The sequence below is a fragment of the Lissotriton vulgaris genome, chromosome 4_1 (assembly GCF_964263255.1).
Source record: "Lissotriton vulgaris chromosome 4_1, aLisVul1.2, whole genome shotgun sequence".
Classification (NCBI taxonomy): domain Eukaryota; kingdom Metazoa; phylum Chordata; class Amphibia; order Caudata; family Salamandridae; genus Lissotriton; species Lissotriton vulgaris.
Genome location: NC_141691.1, coordinates 633,052,494 through 633,075,767, shown reverse-complemented (window position 1 = coordinate 633,075,767; position 23,274 = coordinate 633,052,494). Strand labels below are relative to the sequence as shown.

The 23,274-nt window shown below is 41.9% G+C and overlaps 1 protein-coding gene across 1 annotated transcript in view; it reads right to left on the bottom strand.

Moving 5' to 3' along the window:
* The window catches only part of HECW1 (HECT, C2 and WW domain containing E3 ubiquitin protein ligase 1), a 974,913-nt gene that overhangs the window by 632,836 nt on the left and 318,803 nt on the right, over nucleotides 1–23,274 (bottom strand). The window contains exon 3 of the mRNA XM_086964874.1: nucleotides 7,674–7,731. Within this exon, the coding sequence (XP_086821000.1) occupies nucleotides 7,674–7,700 (27 nt within the window). The 5' untranslated portion in view covers nucleotides 7,701–7,731. The remainder of the gene's footprint in view (nucleotides 1–7,673; nucleotides 7,732–23,274) is intronic.

Sequence of the window (23,274 nt, the reverse complement as noted above, 5' to 3'; positions counted from 1 at the left end):
CACTGAAGAAAACCACCTATGGCATCACTGGTGGTATATTTGATCTCATTACGCATGCTATGTAAAAACATAATTGATCCATTCGCTGAATATATACAGTAACTTTCAGGAAAGAAATATAAACGATAAAATGAAGATTCAAACATAATACGGTAATAAGAGTGAAACCGCGTTAACTAGGTGAGCAGAAACTGCAAATGCGTAGTGTGTAAAGTAGGCATTATAATGGAAGCTATGTATGATAAAATCTGAACGATAAGGCCTTAATAGATGCAAAAAAAATTATGATGATTTGCAAGTTGTAGAGGTGTGACGCATGAGTGAGGTGTGTTGATTATGTGTGACTTGAGCATGGTGAAACAGGCGATATTCACAGCTAAAACATACTGACAATGTCTTATTACGTGGTGCGGTAGGTCATATAAATTACAGAACAGCACACATAATTTTTTACACTATAACATCTAGGCATTGTTTAAAGAGTCATGCAGTACAACAAATGTCATTGATTCAATATATTTAGTACAACAAAGGTATATACACATTATCTCTTCAGACCTCATAAGTCCATCCATCTAATATGAGCAGCAGAAAATGAAGAGTCAGGCCCGTCTGCGCCCTTCCAACCCTGGTCAAAACTGAACGTATTCAATGGAAGAACTCCTTGAATTAAACTATCCAGCTCACACGCTGGCCCTCTCGAACCACTAGTAAAGAAGCTTGTTTCTTATAACTTGCTAACTGACAAGGGGAAACTACAAAGGGGTGCCACGCAGGGCCATAGGGCCAAAGACATGGGGACAGACCACCTCCTCTGCTTAAGGACCACTCTGCTAAACACTCGGCACAATTTAGAAATGTTCTCACTGCTTCAAGAGGAGAAACCCGATATCCTCGCGCTAATAGAGACATGGCTAGAGGATGCTTCTGGCCCCGATATAGTGGCCTCCTATCCCCCTGACTATGATGTCCTGACCTATAATTGGTAGGGGAACAAAAAGGGGGAGGGGTTGCAGTATTTTACCACAGGGCCATGACTTCCGAGAAGATAATGGAGGAGAGTCTTGATGGGGCAGAACTCCTGGGGATTAAACTTGGCCTGATAGTGGTGGTGGTATATCGTCCTCCACAGTCAACCCCTCTATTTAACGACCTGTTCCATGAAGTTATTAGCGATCTCTGCTCAAGATACCAACAGATCCTCGTATATGGGGATTTTAACTACCACTGGATTTGACGCCAAGAGATTGCGTGGCCCGTCATTTTGGACATGACCATGTTGGGGCTGAATCAAATTGTGGAGACCCCTACCCACGGGAGGGGATATACTTTAGACCTCATCTGGACTACGTCCTCAGCCACGCTACTAACAGAGTGTAGATCTTGTAGCTGGTCAGATCATTATCGGATCAACTTTGAGATCCCAGGTGCAAAGTCAACCAGTTCATTCACCTCCAGTCTGGAGGACAGTGCGGAACTGGTGTAAGATAGAGTATGCCAGTTTAATGGCAGCGCTGGGTGAGACAGCCCACCCACGCACTCAGTCCAGTGACCTGGACCAGGAATACGAGAAACTTACTCACTGGCCGAGGTCAGCCATGGATATTGTGGCTCCTTTTTGGAGGGAAAGAATAATGAATAGAACTAAGGGTACTCCATGGTACCCGGATGAGCTGAGAAGGGAAAAACAGGCCCTTCGTCAATGTGAAAGGCATTGGCGGAAACTATATGATTTATAGGCCCGAGAGAAATATAAAACTAAACTAGTCTCCTGTAAAACATCAATTATTACAGCTAAATCCATGTACTACGAATCAAAGATCAAGGTGGACATTCAAAAGGAGACTTTCAATGTACTGAAAGAGCTGAGCCATAAGAAAGTACACAGGGTGGTCATTAACCAGAACAACTGTGAGGAAATTCTGGATTTCTTCTTAGTTAAGGTCCCAGATATTATTAGGGAAATAGGCAGTACTTGTTTAAGCCCCTGTCCTTTTCCAGTATTAGATTTACCAGATTTTCAGGGTGGCACATTTTCAGTCTTTCCTGCACTGGATTCTAATGACCTAGCCCACATTCTGGCCAAAGTTAAATCTGGGTCACCTGAGGACCCTTGCCTTCCATATGTATTTGAAATAGGCCTTTCGGTAATAAGGCCAGAGGTGCTGTCCCTGTTAAATTTGTCCTTGCTTACGGGGAAGGTCCCACACAAATTTAAGGAAGCAATGATGATCCCACTGTTAAAGAAACAAAAGGTAGACATTAAGAATTTAAAGAACTTTTGACCCATCTCGAGACTCCCTTTCTTGGCCAAAGTCCTTGAACAACATGTGCTCAGAGTGTTCTCGTCCTTTTTGGAAGATCACCAGCTGCTACATGTTTGCCAAGCTGGATTTTGGTCTTACAGCAGCACTGAGTTGATGATGCTCTCAGTACTGGAGTTAAGGCTCACAGCCGACAAGAAAAACCCCTCTGCACTGATTCTATTGGACCTCTCAGCCGCATTCAGCGCGGTGAACGACACACAACTGGTGGCCCGTGTTCGACGGATGGGAGTTACTGGGAATGTTCTCCAATGCCTTTGTTTACTTTTTGGAGCATCAATCCCAAAAATTCCAACTGGGGGACTGTACATCCAGGTATGGCGCCTTGCCATGCGGGGTCCCACAGGGCTCTGCGTTGTCACCTTTGCTTTTTAATATCTGTCTTCCGCCATTGGTAGAAGCACTGGCAAAATTGGATTGTCAGTTGTTCAATTATGCCGACGACACCCAGCTAATTGTGTGTATTGACAATTCCACTTAGGCACAGCTCAATGTACAGAACATCCTCTAGTTCACAATGAGCTGGATGACCTCTAATTCACTCAAGGTAAACCCAGCCAAGACAGAGGTGCTTTCTCTAAGCACAGGAGCTAACCCCTGGCCCAGCCTCTTTTGGCCACAAGAGACTGGCACCACTCCGATACCGTTGCCTGTTGTGAAGAGCCTGGGTATCAGGCTAGATACCAAGCTAACAATGAACAATCAGGTAGCAGCGGTTGTGGGGAGCTGTGTGAATCTGATGAGACAATTCCGGAAACTTGTACCCCTGCTCTCATTTGCCGCCATGCAACGCTGCCTATATTGGGCTGCCTGAGAAACTCCTGGCGAAACTTCAGGCATCACTAAATGATGCAGCAAAACTGATTTTTATGATGCCAAGAAGAAATTGTGCCACATCCCTACTACAACAACTACACTGGCTCCCTATTAAGCAGTAGGTCAGGTTTAAGGGCCTGTGTATTGCATGAAAGCCTTATGTGCCCAGTCGATGTCTCCGCTTATCCAGGAGAAATTTGCTGACCTGTCCATGCTTTAATAGAGCTACGCTGGGGGGGGGCGGGCCTTTTCTGTGGTAGTTCCCCAGCTCTGGAACAAGCTACCAGAGAGCCTACGTGGGGAAGCCAGGCTACTTCTTTTTATGAGGAAATTGAAGACCATCCTATTACCTGGGGCATTTGGATAGGCCCACCTCATCTCTGCTCGCTCAGCTGGCGGCAGGGTCTTCTGGGTTCATGGTCATTGTGGTAGCACTTAGAGACCGTTGTTGATTTGGCGCTTTATAAATATATATTAACATAACATAACGTAGGGGTGTGTGCGCTCTCCAAGTCCCAGATCACACAAGGTCACCAGCTTTGCCTTTCGAAGGCTGATGAGTTGTTAAAAAGTCATGGGCCTGCACCCCAGCAGGAATATCCCTTCTGCAATGTAGGCCCACAATTATGCCTCTAGCAGCCACACATGCTGTCAGCAGTGCCTGGCATCTCGCCTTTCCTTACTACTGTAAGAGCCAAGGTGGACTCAGACAGCCCGGAACAGAGATGGGGTAGCTGTTGAGGGTGGCTATTGTGTTTCCTCACTGACTTTCAGAGCTGGGGAGTAGTAGCTTGGAAACAACAATCCCTGCAGCCGGAAGTCAAAGTCCTCAACAGGCATTGGTTTCATTACACTAGTGTAAGGAAAGCCCTCTTAAGCAGCTACATCGGGCTGTGATTGGGCCCCATTGTGCTTCTGCCTGCTACATATGAGGATGCTCATGAATAAAATTTCACAAGAACACCATGTTAGAGCTAAGAGGTGGGGAGTCAATGGACATGCAGTGATTTGACAGGGAAAGAGAAATGAAAGAAAGTGGCAGGGAGCCTGAGGGAGGGAGACAGAGAGAAGGAGAGAGAGAAAGAAAGGAACAAAAAGAATGGAGGTAAAAGAAAAAAGAGGCTAAGAATGAAAAAAGGAAAGGTAGAAAGGGGAAAAAAGGAAGGAAACCCCCTAAGATTTATCCTTGGTGTAGGTCCACAATTTTTTATCATTTATTTACTTGAGTTTGATATAGCTCTGGCTAGACTCGGAGGTATCAGAGCACTTTACATAAAGATAGCTCATTGCCAGTACTTTATGATTTAAACCAGGAACCCCTTTTTAATTTTGAGACACATTCGATAAAACATTTGCTGTAAATGACAATATTTAAACTTTTGTTTTAAAAATACAAAGCGTTCTTAGTAGATCACTCTCCCCACCCCAGCACCAACAGCCCCCATCCTGAAAGCTTGTAGGGACGGCTGGACTGTCTTTGTTCCCTCTGTGTCTTAGAGGTATTGTTAATATATTTATTTATTCATGAGTTTTGTATAGCGCCTGAATCACCCCCGAGGGGGTATCTCTGTGCTGCGGAAAAGGGGGAATAAGCTGACACGGAAGCTTCTAGAACAAAACAGGTTTAAGAAGCCTTCTAAATTGGAGATGATCCGAGCATTGCCTCAGCAGAGTTGGAAGCTGATTTCAATACAGAGGAGCAAGGTGCGAAAAAGCTTTCCCACCTTTCCTTGACTTCTTAACTCGGGGAACCACAAGGAGGGATTTTGTTCCCGAGCGTAGATCCCTGGTGGGAGTGTAATGATTAAATTTCTCGGAAAAGTGTGGTGTATTTAAATTTTCGGACTACACCCCCGGGTAAACAGCCTTTACAACGCGGTAAAAACACCACAGTGTCATCACAACGCAGATTTTAAAACGCAAGTCGTTACCACGACTTGCACTGGAGGGCGCTCTAGACTAAGGAATAGTAGATTTACTATTCCAACACCTTCCCTCTGTACGTAGGCTGGAGTGGAATAGTAAATTATACTATTCCTAAGTCCAGCAACCTACAGCGCAAGTCGTGGTAACGACTTGCGTTGTAAAAGCTGCGTTGTGATGTACCGCGATCATTTTGATCGCGTGGTAACATCATACATCCCACCCTTGCATTCCACCCACTTCCAGGTTAAACATTTTGAGTACTGTTCCCTATACCCAGCAAGAACTTGATATATGCTATAAGCTCCACTGAGTTTCAAAGGTGGCTTATTTACAATTAGGGTTACAGCTGTCTTTCCCAGAGATATAACAGTGGGGGAGTGCAAGAACCACTTGCACTACTTCCAATAGGCACACCAATAGGAGTATTGGCTCCTGTAACAACGTTTTCAGTCTGAAGTAATCAAGGTAAGAAAAGCTGTGATAGTTTTCAGTTGTACTCCATTCACGGATGAGTTTATTAGATGGGTCACATATTACATCATAGTGACCATTTAACGAAACTGTACATTCAATTCATTTTCAACAACATCCAATAATCCATAAATTATCCCTATGCATTTCGGGACATAGCCCTTCATCAGGGGATGATGAGTGATCTGAAAATAAATAAACCAATGTCAGGAAGGTGTCTTCCACAATGCACATCTATTAGCCACAGAAGATTAAATTGATAAGTATCGATTCAGTGAACAAAAACGGGGCACCTGTGTACGGAAGTTGATCATGCTATACCGTGGATGGTGCGTTTCGTTAAACGGTCACTATGATGTAATATGTGACCCATCTAATAAACTCATCCGTGAATGGAGTACAACTGAAAACTATCACAGCTTTTCTTACCTTGATTACTTCAGACTGAAAACGTTGTTACAGGAGCCAATACTCCTATTGGTGTGCCTATTAGAAGTAGTGCAAGTGGTTCTTGCACTCCCCCACTGTTTTGTCCAAACTGCCTGTCCCTACCGGCCGGAAGGGACCTATTCCTTGGCACCCTAAGATACGACCACCATTTCTTTCATCACTTACTTTTTTGAACATTACAACCCGGAGTGCCGCCATCTCCCCATATTTTGTGATTTCCCAGAGATATGCCAGGTGGAAAGACAGCTCAACCAGGTTATGTGTTGGATAGTAACTGATTAACCCAAATGAAGCACTGTAGTAGAGTTAAAATTAAACAATGTACTCATTTTACTGTATTACAACATACACATTCTCCAAAGTGAATAATTGACTCCATTTTAAAATATTGCCATGAGATCTTAGAATCAAGTACTTTAATATTAAAGTCCTCACCACAATATAGTGAGTTTCCCTCAAACAAGAAGTACTGTCACACTGCAATGCCAGACTTGGTTTAAAATGCGTAGAATACACTTGATGTATAATTTTCATTTCGTGTCCTGGGGCTTCCTTGTATATTATAAATTAAATATATATATTTTTTTATTTTGAGTCGAATTACCATTGAACATGTATTGATTGATTTTGAAATGCCTAAATAATAGATCCTCTGTCCTCACGCTTTGAATTTTTGTTTCAGTGAGTAGTATCTACCCTTCACGTGTGCTATACACTGAGTAGTCTAAAGTCATCAGCATCAGCATCAGCAAGCCTTTGGATATCAATCAGAATGCAATAATATTTAATGAAGTGATGTGTTGAGCTGGAATGTTAAGGAAAGTCATAAACCTGAACCTACAGGTCTGTGACCTCTCATGAGATGCATGTTAACAAGAGCTTTATCTCTGCTTTTTTGGCTTTAAAAGCCAAAAAAGCAGAGATAAAACTAGCGCCATATCAGAATTAGGGTGCTAACATGCATATGTTAGCAACAAGCACAATTTAGTGTGAAGATATCTTTAAATTCCTGAATTGTACAGTTCATCTTCCTTGGCTTGTGGCATACAGCTGAACATCAAACAATTGTGATCTATAAAATGTTAACACAATGTTGTCATATTAAACAGGATAACTCTCAAATAACAATTCTTTCCACTTTTCAAGGATTGTAAAGATTCTTCTGATTTTACCTTGTTTCTTTCATAGAAACACTCTTTTTGCTTTGAAGACCTGAAACAGGTTGTTACATACTGAAAAATGTGAACTTAGGTCTGTGTGTATTATTTGCCATGATGTGTACGTCTGATTACAGATCATTTGTAACACCATGATTTTCACAAAAGCCAAGAAGCCTCATGGTCTCAATCGTTTATGTGCTCGAACTTGAGGGGGCACTTACATTCACTCTATTTCACTTCATAATATCATTTTGAATACAGGTAACATATTGCTTTAATAAGTAAACAACATCCGATTGTTTAACAGTAAAATAGTTTGTCAATGAAAATGAGCACAAGAGACCCATAGTATTGTCATTCATCTCCGGCGCCATCTTTTAATTATTTCAAAGTAAATTGTCAGAATGTGCAGCAGGGATCAGGGCTGCAACATGTTACGTGAGTTGTGATGCATTCCATTATGAATGGCGGTGACTGTCTAATGGAATGGTATGGATGGTTCTTAAAATCAGAAAAACACACTGACCTTAACACTACACAGGTGCAGCAGCATAATGACCCGCCAATTGCAAGCACATCAATTCCTGGGGAAAAGTTCAATGAGATTAACTCAGTATGTTTCCCAAAACCAACATCAAAGACATGACATATTTCACAGTATATTTTATATTAAATAAAAAACATATACACAACACAAACATTAAAAGTTAAAATAAAATTACATAACAGTTTTAATTTCACTCTGGGATTGAATTTGTGGGGAGCATCGTTTGTGTCCTGGAATAATGGGCACTATAACTCAAAATTGTGCTTCGTTTTATTTCCAATTTTTCAGTGCAATGAACATATTTAGAAACGTGGATTACTCACTAATATATAGTGACAAAGACAGGATTCCACCACCGGGAAATCACACCAGAACAGGATGTCTTTAAGAGTTCTTAGATTATGAGTGGTGATTTTTGAGTAAAATAGCAATCCCATAAAACATGAAATTCCGTATTGCCCGGATTCTACTTGAACAAGGACAACATGTATATTTTAACTTAAAAACAAATAAGACAATGCAAATATGGAAAATAAAAACATCAATTTGAAGTTTGGATTTTTGGATGCCATGTCTATTGACTCCTGTGTCCTGGAAAAATAAACACTCTTGCTGCATGTTTTACTCCAATATTTTGGAAAGGAACTGGACATATAGAGAACTGTGTCTCACTCTCTATCAACAACAAGGTTGTGCCAAGCCATTTCTATTTAAATATTGTGTATGGTCTTCTGTGTCACTATAGAATTTATCTTGAAAGGAAAGTCTCGTGGCACTTCCCATACACAAAAAGACCCAATGTCTTCTCTTCCACCACTCCCCAACTCCCATTGAGCTTCCTCTTACCCAGAACACAAAAAATACATTGGATCTTCCACCTTCCTCTCCCTCCATCATTGTCTCACGAACTGAAACCACCAACCACAATTCTTAATCACTTCTATCCCTCCAACACAAAAAAACATGTTTCTTCTGGGCTGTGGTTGGAATTAATTGATACTATGCTTTTGTCCACATGCTCCAACTGATGACCCTTGTTCCTGGAGATCCGGATAAGAAAGGAGGGTGCCATGCAACCTTCCAGGGCTGGCACTAGTGGAAGCAGATTATCTAGTTTATATTGACAAGCCAGTTTCCAACCCTGGGACATCTCTTCAGTGCACAATATATTTTTTACATTTCTTAGTAAATTCTATGACTTAGGTCACACGCCTATGCACAGATGAAATTCGTTGTGGACTGATTTGATCATAAATAAATTACATTTTCTGGTAGAAAAGACCCATCAACTTGCAAATGACCACCATGAGCTGGTGAAAAAGGTAATATCTTCAATAAGTTGAATCAACCAGTCCACCCACCCATCTACCTGCCCATCCACTCATTCATCCATCAATTCATCAATGAATCCATCATCTACCCATCCATCCATCAGTGAATCCATCCATCCTTCATCATATCAATAATCAACAAATTAAATACTTCTGAGAGCTTTCACCAATGACAAAGTTCAACATCACAACACAAAAGTATTGTGATAGATCACTGATCAAAGTCATATATTGGTGATTGTGGGGTAACTTTTTGGATGCTTTAATACAAGATGTAACCTTAACTATATATCTATATATATAAAAACCAAAGTATGTCCGTTTGTCCTTTATGCATTACTACACCATTCATCCTATCGGCATGAAACTTTGGGAAGTTGTTGAGTACACTCCCCCGAAGGTTTCTGGCAAAAAAAAATAAAAAATAAATGTGTTAAATATCGGCCCTCCAGCCACCCAGGGCACTCATAATCTTTCCAATACTGAACGTTTGCACTTTCTGGTGCGACTCGCTTTTGCAATGACAATCAACAAAGCACAAGGACAATCGCTGCAAGTGTGTGGACTGGATTTGGAGAATCCCTGCTTCTCACATGTATTTGGCCAGCTCACGCGTCGGAAAACCTTCAGATTTATTCGTCTACGCACTAGACGGAAAAAGAAAAAATATTGTGTGTTCACAAGCACTCGAATAAAAAAACTGAATTAAAACAACACTTTGAAATGTTTTCCATATTAAAATGAATAAGTTTAAATAAAAATGACACAATGCAAATTGAATGTTATCATAACAAGTTTCCTTAAATTTCCTTTCTTCTGAGATTGCAGCAACGCGCGACGGGTAAGCTATATATATATATATATATATATATATTCTCTCACTCACAAAGTCTTAGAAGCACGCTCTCAGGACAAAAACGAGGTAAACACCGACATCAAAGAAGTGCTGTTTATTCCACAACGCGTTTCGCCGAGAAGACGGCTTGATCACGTGATCAAGCCGTCTTCTCGGCGAAACGCGTTGTGGAATAAACAGCACTTCTTTGATGTCGGTGTTTACCTCGTTTTTGTCCTGAGAGCATGCTTCTAAGACTTTGTGAGTGAGAGAATTAAGATTGTCGGCTCTACTCCGCCGGCCTGCACGCCACCTTTCACGGGTCGTGAAGATCCAGAAGGAGTTGTTCTACGTGTATGGATATATAAAAAAAAGCCAACACACTGGTTTTTATCACATGTGTATATAGAGGTGAGCACGTATTGTATATGTAACTACGTATTTTCTCTATGTCTACACCTTGTGACCCACGAAAATGGGTGGAGCATCACTGGTTAAAAAAATGTATAAATTTGTAGCTGACCTGGTGCGCGGTGTGTGACCAAGGGCACTTGGTGCTCGAAACGCGTAACCAGTGAGGTTTGATTAAAGATCTCCTTGACTGCAGCCTTTGGGTCCGTGTCTTCGTTTGTCCACGACAGGAGTGTGGTGATTGAAGATTACTTGGTTCATGTTATACGGGGAGCAGCTGTCCTCGTTTACGGAGCCCACTCGCCAGTAAGAGGTCGGGAGAGCAGCAGCTGCAAAGCAACGTTTGTTTCCGAGGAGGAATTCATTCACCCGAACCCCCTGAGCAGAAGAAAAGAGCCTTCGTGAGGGCGGATGACAGCTTCCCTACAGCGGGTCCTAGTGGCTGGCGGTCGGTGAGCAGTGTCCAACCAGAACGAGGCGTTCATTCGGAATTTTCAGGTGACGAGAACAGGCGTGCAGTCAAGAGACCGGCAGCGGCGTTTGCCGCCGGGTTACAGTTTACAAGAACAAAAACCTCTCCAGTCGCACCATGTCAGCTAGTTTGGAGAGAGACAGGGAGGACGCCGCAGAAACACTCTTCAGCAATGTCCGGAGGAATATTTCAACAGTGAACGCGGCGAACAGTCAGCCCAGTGAAGCGCAGCGAGATGTTAAACAGCTGCTGAAGATTTTGGAGAAAAAAACCAAATCGGAAGTCACGAAGTGGTGGGAGCATAAGTCTCTCACCAAATACGTTGAGGCCGGACGAGTTCCGCGAGGTCTGCGGATTATGCTGGCACCCAGCTTCGAGGACCCCAACCCAGCGATGCTTAAAGAGTGGGGGGAGCTGAATTTGGATGCGTCAATGAATCTGGTGAAAGTATTGATTAAATACGCGGTCATTGACCGAGACAAACTGCTGGAGGACATTAAGGGAATTAATGAGCAGCTGGATGCAATCACAGACCCGGAAACTAAGTTACTAATTACTAATATGCGCAAAGAAATAAGTGAGAGACTGAACAAGCATGAGGAGCGCATTAAGATTAGAAAAGTGCACAAGTTCGCGAGGGACTTGAAGGACTATGAGACAGGACAAATTTATACGTTTGCCAGGAAGTACGATCGAGCAAAACAAGCCAAACTGAGCAAACAAACGGCCAAGGCGGGAACCAGCAGCAACTTGGCACAAGTTAATCAACAGGATGAGGGGGTGGACAATTCAGATCCAGATACAGTCTCTCTGGCGAGCTCATCCAGTATGTCTCTGTCCGAAATTAGTAACACAGAAACACAACCGGGAAGAATCTTAGAAATCGGCGAAGAGATGGATTTTTTAGTAGACGATCGGCTGCAAACTTTGCGTCCGAGGCACAAAAAGAACAACAACGCAAAAAGCGGAATGCAAGACGCCACGCAAGACGCAAAAGGAGAAAAGCAACAGCAGCCTCAACAGCTAAAGAAAAAGAAACAATGGTACAACAAGAAAAAGCAATGAAGGATTGCACCATTACCAATCTCTCCGATGTTACTCTTACTGCTGCAGAAGAGCAATTATTGGCTCTAGGACTTAACTTTTGTCCAGAAAGTTCGTTTAACTACACCAGTACAAGAGCTGATGTTTTTAAGTTTATTCGGAAGCTTAAACTCAGAAAGTTCTTTGCATCTAAAAACGCAACCAGAAACAGGGAGCGTACTGTGGGCACGTCAACAAGCAGTAGAGCCATTATTACAGCCACATCCACAGTTCCAGCAGTCCCAGCAGCGAGAGATGCTAGACTCTTACTTACCTTGTGCAATCTGGACAACACGACGGCCTCACCACCGGTGGAGGATGGTGTCACCAATACACAAAGAGAATTAAGCAACGTGGATATTTGCCAGAAAGGAGCAGGCGAGAGTCCCTTCAAACCGGTAAGCACTTTTTTACCCGTCATGCCGAAAGATGCAATTGACATTTATCATGAGTGCGTGACGGAAGATTTAAAAAGACTTAACCGTACCATACAGGCACAGACCAATAAAAACAATGCGAGGATCATACAATATAACACCCTTATGAAGAAACTTAGTCAAAATCAGGAAGTTGTTATTAACAAATCTGATAAGGGGGGTAATATTGTTTTATGGAAGAAAGAGGAGTATGTAGTCGAGGCCATGAGACAGTTAAATGACCCTGCCTGTTATGAAAGATCGAATGGGATGGCCTACAAACGAGCCAAAGACAATTTAAAGAAAATGCTATTGTCTTATAAAAGAAACAATTTGATCTCTCAATCAGAATTTGACTATTTGCACAAAGAACATCCGGTGCTACCAAGATTGTATTTAATCCCAAAAATCCACAAGCAGAAAATCCCGACCCCGGGCCGCCCCATCATAGCGGCTATAAATAGTGTGGGGGAGAACATCTCACATTATATAGACTATTTTCTGCAGGACATTGTCAAAGGTTTGCCCAGCTATTTAAAGGACACGGGGGACTTTCTTACCAAACTCAATTCCATCCAGTGGCGCCAAGAATGGTGTATGTTAACTTTGGATATTGAGTCTTTATACACTTCTATAAACCACACTCAAGGATTGAACGCCATCACTCATTATCTGGGTTTTCGAACTTGTGAATATTATGCACACAATAAGATGCTGTGTGAATTAGTGCAGTGGTGTTTGAATAACAATTACTTCATGTTTGCCAAAGATGTATGGAGGCAGGTACGGGGTGTGGCGATGGGATCGTGCTTCTCCCCCAGTTATGCATGCCTGCATGTAGGCTGGTGGGAGGAGCGCGGTCTCACCAATACTCCCGGTTTTGAAAAGGTTCAATATTGGAAACGGTTTATTGATGATGTGTTTTGCATTTGGGAGGGGGATGAGGAGAGCGCTAGAGTTTTTGTTGATGCTTTAAATCAGAACAATGATAATCTGTTCTTCACGGCCAACATCAGCAGAGAAAAAGCAGACTTTCTAGATGTACATGTTGCCATTACCAACAACACGATTACCACTTCATTGTACCGTAAACCAACGGCTGGCAACAGTATATTACACGCTAGCAGTAAGCATCCCCAACACGTAATCACCAATATTCCTTATGGAGAGTTGCTCAGAGTGAAGAGAATTAGCAGCACTCCAGAAACCTTTGAACAAGAAGCACAGATCACAATGAATAGACTGAAAGCCAGGGGGTATAATGACAAGGTTCTCAATAATGCACTCAGGAGATGCCGAGCTAAATCTCGGGAATCCCTTCTGATCAGTGAAAATGAAGAACAAGAATCAGACAATCCTGCCCCTCGTCTCATATTGGCATTCAGCAGTCAAGAAAAACAGATAAGATCCATTGTGAAAAAGCACTGGTCAGTTCTTCAAACAGACAGTGTCTTGGGTGATATTATCCCCAATGCCCCCACAATAACGTACAGAAAAGCACCAAGCATGCACAACTATCTGGTTAAAAATAGCCCTGAGTTATGTAATGGTAATGTCTGGCTTAAACACAAAGGTTTCTTTAAATGTTCCTCCTGTAGGGCTTGTAAATTTGGTGTCAATACATCACATTATGTTACACCATTCAGCTCAAGGAAGAAAGCCATTCGGGGGTACTTTAACTGTCACAGTGAGTTTGCAATATATGTCCTGACGTGTACCTGTGGCCTACGATATGTGGGCAGTACAAAGCTACAGGTGCACGCCAGGATTTTGCAACACTTACGTGCCATTGTTAACAATGACAATACGTACCCAGTAGCACGTCATTTCAAGTCCACACATAATAATGATTTATCACACTTATCTTATTATGTCATCGATGTGGTCGCGCCCCTCATGCGAGGTGGCGATAGAGAAAGACTGCTACGTAAAAAAGAAACCGAATACATCATAGAACTAGACAGTAAGTACCCAAATGGGCTAAACACCACAGAAGATCTGCACCATTTGTTATAGTTCTATCCACCATAATATTCTCATGAGGTTTTCTCCACATTTTTCTCCTCAAGGTCGTTCTGAGAATAACAAACTGATACCAGATGACGCCGACCTGGCATCAAATGGGAGTCCAGCAAGGATTCATATATCTAATTGATCTTGAGGGGTTTGCCTTCATGTAAATATTATCTCTCCATTTCTTTAAATATTCTGGTGACTAATGATTTTCAAGTCAACAAAGAATTTGTTTTTAATTCACGATTTTACACTTTCACTATTTTTTCTCAATAAGGATTTATCACTAGTGGGTCAATTTAATCTCAGTGTAGCCATGATACAGATACATGTATATATAGATGTTATACATTTTTCTTCCCAAGTATAGTTAATAACTTTGTATTTATATGTGTCCTTGTGTCCATCTTAAATACTATGAAATTTTCAGATTGCAGATGTAATAAGTGTATATTTGTAAATAGAAATGGAGTATATATTTTTGTAATATATAAAGATTTTGATATTTATAGGAATATATAGATTTTTATATATATATTTTTTCATATAACATGTGGATACTGTATATAGTTTCAAGATTTTTATAGATGGATTTGAAGTTAATGGACCAGTTTCAGCATTAAAATGGAGGGATGTATATACGATATGGTTGTGTGTATATACATGTTCTGTGTACGTGGTTATGGCTTAATGAGTCAATAATATTGCATTCATGCAGTTATAATTTTCTTTTCAAAAAAAAGCCAACACACTGGTTTTTATCACATGTGTATATAGAGGTGAGCACGTATTGTATATGTAACTACGTATTTTCTCTATGTCTACACCTTGTGACCCACGAAAATGGGTGGAGCATCACTGGTTAAAAAAATGTATAAATTTGTAGCTGACCTGGTGCGCGGTGTGTGACCAAGGGCACTTGGTGCTCGAAACGCGTAACCAGTGAGGTTTGATTAAAGATCTCCTTGACTGCAGCCTTTGGGTCCGTGTCTTCGTTTGTCCACGACAGGAGTGTGGTGATTGAAGATTACTTGGTTCATATATATATATATATATATATATATATATATATATATATATATATATATATATTACCTACTGGCGGTCGCCAGTAGGTAGTTATAGTTAGGATTTTTTTCAATGCAAAATCTCAAAATTCTATTTTGAATAACTTTTGCGCCGGTTGACGAATCTGCCTGAAAATTTCCTCAAATTTGCCTCGCCGAGCTCCGGTCCTTCCCTGAAAGTTTCGGGGGGATTCGTCAAGCGGGGGCCGAGATAAAAGGGGGGTCCCAAAACATGTTTTCCCTATGTTAATTTCCATAGGGCGGTCAAACTCACTTTTAGCCCGAACAGCTGAATGGATTTGCACCAAACTTGGCAAAATTGTAGGGACTGGTAGCCCGATGTGCCTTTGCTATGTCTCAAGATATGTGCTGCAGTGGATTTTGAGTAATTTAGGTTCAAAAAAATATATATATCTATGGCAGCGCCCCGGTACGCGCACCGGGGAGCGCTCCGGGCGCGCCACGCGAGGTGCGCACGGAAAGTTGATTGGCTCTCGGGTGTCTGTAAACATTCGAAACAGTCCGGACCGGCCGCCATCTTGTGTCTCGGTAGGATAGAGACACAAGAGGTGGAAAAAAAAGGGGGAAATGACCATAAGGGGGCAGGGTAGACCCCCCCTGACCCCCTAGGTTTTATGTGGGGGCTATAATAGGGTCCCGCAAGGCAAAGAAAAAAAAAATTTGATTTGCGCGGGGGGAGCACCCGGTACGCGCACCGGGGAGCGCACCGGGGAGCGGACCATGGGGAAAAAAGAATGGCAGAGTTTTAAAAAAATTTAGCCTTTTTTTTATAAATTGGAGGTAGTTCTAAAAAGAACTGTTTTGTTTCTTCTTTCTGTTGTTTTATATTTTTTTATTGTTTTTTTGAACATTTTAATATTTTTGGGGGTTTTCTGAACAGTTTTATATTTTTTTTGTATTTTTCATGGGGAGAAACGAAAAAACAGGGAATTGAAAATGGCTCAACTGGAGCAAAAAAAAAAAAAAAGAAATAATTAGGGTTTATTGGGGCATTTGTGGTTGTCCCCAGCAAGGACGATGAGCTTTATGCTCTGTTCTCCGTTGGAGATGGTCTTCCCTCAATATTTACAGATAATTCAGAAATCTGCAAACCGTGGCTGAATGCAAGGCATCGTCTCTCTTGCCTCTTGTCCCGACGGAGTGCGTTCCTTTCTTTTGGAGGAGGTGCTTGTAGTTTGTTGAGGGTTTCTGGCCAGTTCCCTCATCTCTGCAGCAGAATAGTTTATTGGATGCTTGCGCTGCATGTGCCTAATCATTGTGTTGTTTCCAAATGAATATTTTTTATTAGGGTTCCCCTAGAAAGTTCCATGCCACAGATTAGGCAAGTCACCTTGGCTGCATTTACTTTTTTCTTCCCCTCTGGGATCGAAAAAAAACTCCCATATAATGTGTGGTCTTGGCTGGTATGGGGTATTGTTTTCTTCAAGCCATCTTCTCCTCCCCTCCTCCTCCTCCTCTTCCTCCTCTTGTTGACCACCAATGTAATCTTGTGGTGGTCCTCTTGGTGGTTGTGGTGGTGGTGGTGGTGCAGATGCACCAGCTGCTGCTTCTACTGAAGCCATTATGTACATCAAAAAGGTACAGAGAGGTACAAACAGGTCTTCCTAAGTCAAAGGACAAAGTCAGAATAAGGAAAAAAGGTGGGGTCTTTCATCATTTGGAAAAAAAAACTGTCCTGAACCAATGAGAAGTGTTATTTTCAGGTCACAAGACCAGGGGCTTCATCATTATGAAACCAAAACTGTTATAAACCAATGAAAAGTGTTATTTTCAGGTCACATGACCCGATGCGCTTACGCTACGCGCCCCCGGGCCCCGGGTCGCGTAAGCGCGTCGGATGTTTACGTTGCGCGATCGTATTCGCTCGAGTGCTTCCGGGTGCGCTTACGCCGTGCACATCACGCGGACGCCGCTACGCGATACGTTATTATTATTAAAGGCTTTTATAGCGCGCTCTATTACTAAAAAATAGTATCTTGGCGCGGTAAAATAGTATCCTGGCGCGGATACGTCACGATCATGTTTTCGTTCGCGATATTGGCGCTTACGGGACGCTCCCGGGTACGCGCACCGGGGCGCTTCATAATACTACGCTTTCCGGGGCGCTCACAGGGGCGCGCACCGGGGGCGCTCCAAGGCAAAAAAAAGAAAGAAAAAAAAAGAATGTACAAAAAAAAAATGGCAAAATTGTAGGGACTGGTAGCCCGATGTGCCTTTGCTATGTCTCAAGCTATATGCTCAAGTGGTTTTTACGAAAATTAACTTTGAAAAAATATATATTGGGCTACATTGGGCTATATATATGTTAGAGCCCAAATGTAGCCCAATGTAGCCCAAAGATGGCCACTAGAGACAACAAATGTAGCCCAAATATCAGCCAGATGTAGCCCAACTATAGCCCAATGACAAAATGTCCCAGAGTGTTCTAAAGGACAACTAGAGCGCTAACAGTCTTACTTATAAACTGAGACTTATAGTTAGGAATTAGCATTTAAAAAACCTATGAAATTCACTGAAAAAACCATAGGTTTCACACCAGTTATAGTTAGGAATTAGCATTTAAAAAACCTATTAAATTCACTGAAAAAACCATAGGTTTCACACCAGTTATAGTTAGCTTGAAATTTTACTGACATAAAACCATTGAAATTCCCACGTTATAGTTAGTTGGACTCACTATAACTTGCGCGCCTGCAATGCACTGCTGATGACGTCACATATTACATCACTCATGACATGGTCAGTGACATCACTCATGACATCACTGATGACACCATCCTTGTGAGAAAGTGACAGATATCCTTTCAGTGTAATGTAACCCTTGAAACACATATTCAAAAATAGAAACTAAAATTTTCAAAAAAATGGAGATACCTATACCAGTTACAACAACCAATTCAGTAATTCCACCATCTATATTCACATCCACTCATTCACCAACAGTTCTATATAGTCACTCATACATATACTCACTCATCATATGTAGTGATACACCAATACATCCTGTTACACACCGACAGTCATCCAAAAGTTACTCACACATGCAAATAAACTATTGAACATCCATTTATTTGCATATACAGCTATACACACACTACCACCTTACTTCTAAGGAAACTTACACATACTTACTCACTTAAACAATCACTTATAGAAACACATACTTATTTAAACAGGAACTCTTACAATCTCTCACTCTTTCATATACTCACTTATATACATCAATACTCACATATACTAGATTAAAACATATCTTGTTACTGATAAAGACACTAGTGAGACAGTCATTCACTCACTGACACACACATATATACACACTCATCCACCCATACAGTCCTGCACATATGCCGTCTTCAAAACACATACAAACAGTGAGTCAGTCACCAATCCATGCAGCCACTTATACACAAAGTGAAACACTGATACATATATTACAATATTTAAAAGTTACTCGCTAATATATGTATTCACTAAGATACACTTAATAAGGCAGTTAACCAATCAATTCTTTTAAAAAAACACCCATTTACACACTTATTTAACCATTTATTCTTCCATCGTCCTTTACAAATACATATATAAAACATATTTATTTTTCAGAAAGACTCACATTCACTGGATGGTGTCATCAGTGATGTCATGAGTGATGTCACTGACCATGTCATGAGTGATGTAATATGTGACGTCATCAGCAGTGCATTGCAGGCGCGCAAGTTATAGTGAGTCCAACTAACTATAACGTGGGAATTTCAATGGTTTTATGTCAGTAAAATTTCAAGCTAACTATAACTGGTGTGAAACTTATGGTTTGTTCAGTGAATATATATATATATATATATATATATATATATATATATATATATATATATATATATATATATATATATATATATTTGTTTTTTGTTGTTGTTGTTTTGTTCACTAAAAAACAAAGGTTACAGGGAGATGTTATAGTTGGGCTCAGATTTTACACACACAAAACCATAGAAATTCAGTAGTTATATTTATCTCAAGTAACTATAACACACGCCCCAAGGTAACTCTAACTTGTGCCACTGCCATGTACAGTTTTATCATCAATAATTTCACTGCAAATGTTGCAGTGATATTAATGATTTCATGAGTAATGTAATATGTGGGGTAATTAGCAGTGCATCACGAGGGTGTGAGTTAAAGATACCTTAGGGCACAAGCTATAGTTACTTGAGATAACTATAACTGTTACTGCTGAATTTCTATTGTTTTCTGTGAGTAAAGTCTGAACCTAACTATAACATCCCTGTAACATTTGTTTTTTTAGTGAATTGCTAAGGTTTTTTTAAACTCTATTACCTATCTATAACGTCCTTGTAACATTTGGGTTTTTGAGTGGGTCTGTGAGTTGGTGTGTGAATGTGTGAGTGGGTCTTTGAATGAGTGTGAGTGTGTCTGTGAGTGGGTCTTTGAGTGTCTGTGTGGGTGTGTGAGTGGGTGTGTGAGTGGGTTTGTGTGGGTCTGTGAGTGGGTTTGTGTTGGTCTGTGAGTGGGTGTGAGAGTCTGTGTCTGTGAGGGGGTGTATGAGGGATTGTGTGAATGGGTGTGTAGGTCTGTTAATGGGTGTGTGAGTGGGTCTGAGTGTGTGTGTTTGAGGAAAAGCAGTCCAGAATACAACCGATGCCCAGGCTGCTGGCGCAAGACGCCTCTTAGTTCCCATCTTGAATTATTGCAAAATAAAGAGACGGCGCTGGAAGCAGGAACACAAGAACAGAGTTTTATTTCTCATGAGGAGAGCCTGTCCTTTCGGACACGCACACGGTGTCTTCAGGAGGTGCTCTAACAAGTTTCACTGAGGCTTCGTCTTTTATACACAGGTTTATGATGCACAAACATTCCTTATTGCAATAAAGACACTTTGAAGTACGAAAAGGCATGTTTGGAATCCCAGCTTCAGGCCTATTCCCATACCCTTCCTCGGATGTCGTTCCCCCTCCTAAATGTAACAAGTGATTGTAATCTTGCAGCCGGACATTCCAACAGGACACGAGGGCAGGAGGGGGCGGTCAGATCTAAGGTTGGGCAGGCGATAAGATCGGGCACATCAGTTGGTGTATCACGCTTTGCTATGCGGTGCTAAAAAAAAGGGGGGGGGGTGGTACATCCATGAGGCTTGGTCTTATGACTTGGGACCGGGTCGAGGGACCAGGCGTGGCCGGGAGGGGGGATCATCAGAAGAGGGGAAGGGTGTTCCTGAGGGGAAATGCAGGGGGTGTGGGTCAGGCGGGGGTGTCATTTCCAGAGTAGGGTCACGCAGAGGAAGAAGGTTTTATGGTCTATAAATGAGAGAGGGGGGAGAGGGGGGGGTACTGGGGATTTAACAAACGGGCAGAGAGAGACCATGGTGCCTAAAATGGCTGTCGCGTACGTGAATGGGCCTACGCTGGCGGGATGATGCAGTCAATGCTTCGCCGTACTTGTTCTGCTTACAGAGAGGGGTATGGTGAACGCAAATGAACGCCGCTTATGTACATATACATGGTCATTTTCCACATGTGTTAGTGTGTGTGGGTCTGTGAGCGGGTGTCTGAGTGTCTGTGTGGGTCCATGAGTGGCTAGGTATGTCTCTGAAGATCCACCAGTGGGTGGGTAAGTGTCTGTGTGGGTCTGTGAATGAGTGTCTGAGTGTCTATGTGGGTCTGTAAGTGAGTGTGTGAGTGAGAGAGTAAGTGAGTGGGACTATAAGTGGGTGTGTGAGTTTGTGAGTGGGTATGTGAGTGGGTGTGTGAAGGTCTGTGTGGGTCTGTGAGTGGATGTGTGAGTGGTTCTGTTAGTCATTGTTGAAGTGTCTTTGTGGTTCTGTGAGTGGGTGTGTAAGTGTATGTGTGGGTCTGTGAGTATCTGTGTGGGTCTGTGAGTGGTTGTGAATGTGGGTCGGTGAGAGGGTGTGTGAATGGGTCAAAACATATTGGGGCATTTTCTTGCCCATTGGGGGTTCCTCACAGACCCCTATATTACACCCATGAGGTTCATTTCAGTTTTCACAACCTGGACCATTCCTCGATATATAAAATGGTAACCGGTGAATCTGTGGAGCAGCACAGGTGGCAAACAAATTGTTTGGGGCATTTTCTTGCATATCAGAGTTCCCTCACAGACGCCTATATTGCACTCATGGATCAGAGTACCTCCACCTACACCTCTTCTATTGCATTTCAATTCAATGTCCACACCCTGAACCGTTCCTCAATATATAAAATGGTGGCTAAAACAGTCAGGTTGCAGCCAGCCAATCAGGGCTTTGTTTTTCCTATTGTTTCATGGATCCTCTGCGAATGAGTCTGAAATAGATCTGCGCCTCTAGATATCTATTTTTTTTTATTAAAGGAATTTTATTGAAAGCATAGAATGCACAGTTACAAAGAACAGAAACTACAAGCTTCCATTTGCAGTATACAGGCACATATTGCCATTTCCATCTGTCGTCATATTAGCGATCATATATGTATAACAAACAGTACACCTCCCCACTATACTGGTGAATTTGTCCGGAGATAATCAACTAGATTCATTCAGTAATCTCTGGGTTTAGATCCGGCTGGCAGTTCTTCTTCATATGTCTTGAGAGTTTCTTTACAGTAATCCATACCTTAACCTTTGGGATATCCTGCTACACCAACACAATGATATCCTGCGCTTGCCCAGGAGTAGTGCGACACTACAGAATTTACGCTTTGTGGATTTAATAGTAGGGACTAAGCCTAAAAGGCATGTGTGAATTGAACAATCAATAGACACTTCCAACATGATACTCAAGATGTGTATAACTTCGTTCCAATATGCCCTAATGGAATGGGAGGCCCATGCAAGGTGAATAAATCCAGCGTCTTCTACACCACATCTCTTACATCTGGAATCTGCACGGAGCCCATATTTACATAGCTGCGCTAGAGAGTAGTAGGTTTGTTGTAGGTATTTATAAAGGAGTATTCGCAGATTACCATTTGGCGTTAACATACTGGTTATGTTACAACATACCACCCATTCCTCCTCCCTAAAAGGAGGATCCAGCACAGCATTTAGCCAAAGCCTTGTGTGTAGTGTTGTCTATATCTGCTTGAATGTGTGTATATAACCGTGTCACCATATGGGAGGTATTTGTCTTCGTAATAAGCATTTGTAATGTATTAGGCGACTTTGGCTTGCTTGGGTAGTCTGGATACAGTTTCGTAATGGTGCCCTGCAATCTATGGTAGGTGAAACAAAAAAGTAGAGTTTGGTTACTAATATACATCAGCCCTTGAGGCTCCACAAAGGTATTGTTAGCATAGAGGTCTCCCATCTTATCAATACCTGCCCGACGTAGCAAGTCCGTTCCCACTGTTTCCGGCGTAACTGATAAATCTGGGTGACACAATAATATAAGGGCAGCTTTTGTACCAATTTCCCCATCTTGTGCCAGGCCGCATTTGTTGTATCAATTTTATTGATTGCGCGGGCATGTACTCAGGCTCGCCGATGAGGAAGGATAGCTTTCAGTGGGATAGGGTGGGTGTCTCCGTCCTCTATAGCGACGTGAGGCATATATGGGATGGGATGATACCAAAAGTGTGCATATTGCGCCTGGACACATAAATAATAAAGAAGGAAATCAGAAGCCTTGAATCCCCCCTTAGCAAATGACAGTGTTAAAGCACGGAATTCAATGCGAGCTTGTTTGCCTGCCCATATGAGATGATTTACAACCGCAGTCAGTCTTTGGAAAGCTGTTGTAGGCGGGGTGATAGAAATGTTATTACAAAGATACAAGAACTTAGGAAGTACAACCATCTTTACAATGGCCAGTCAATCCGCCAACAATAGGGGTAGATATATCCATCAATCTACTTTTTCTTCTAGACTGCTAATTGCCGTAACATCGTCTGCCCGAATAACCGTTTCTGGATCACGATGAAACC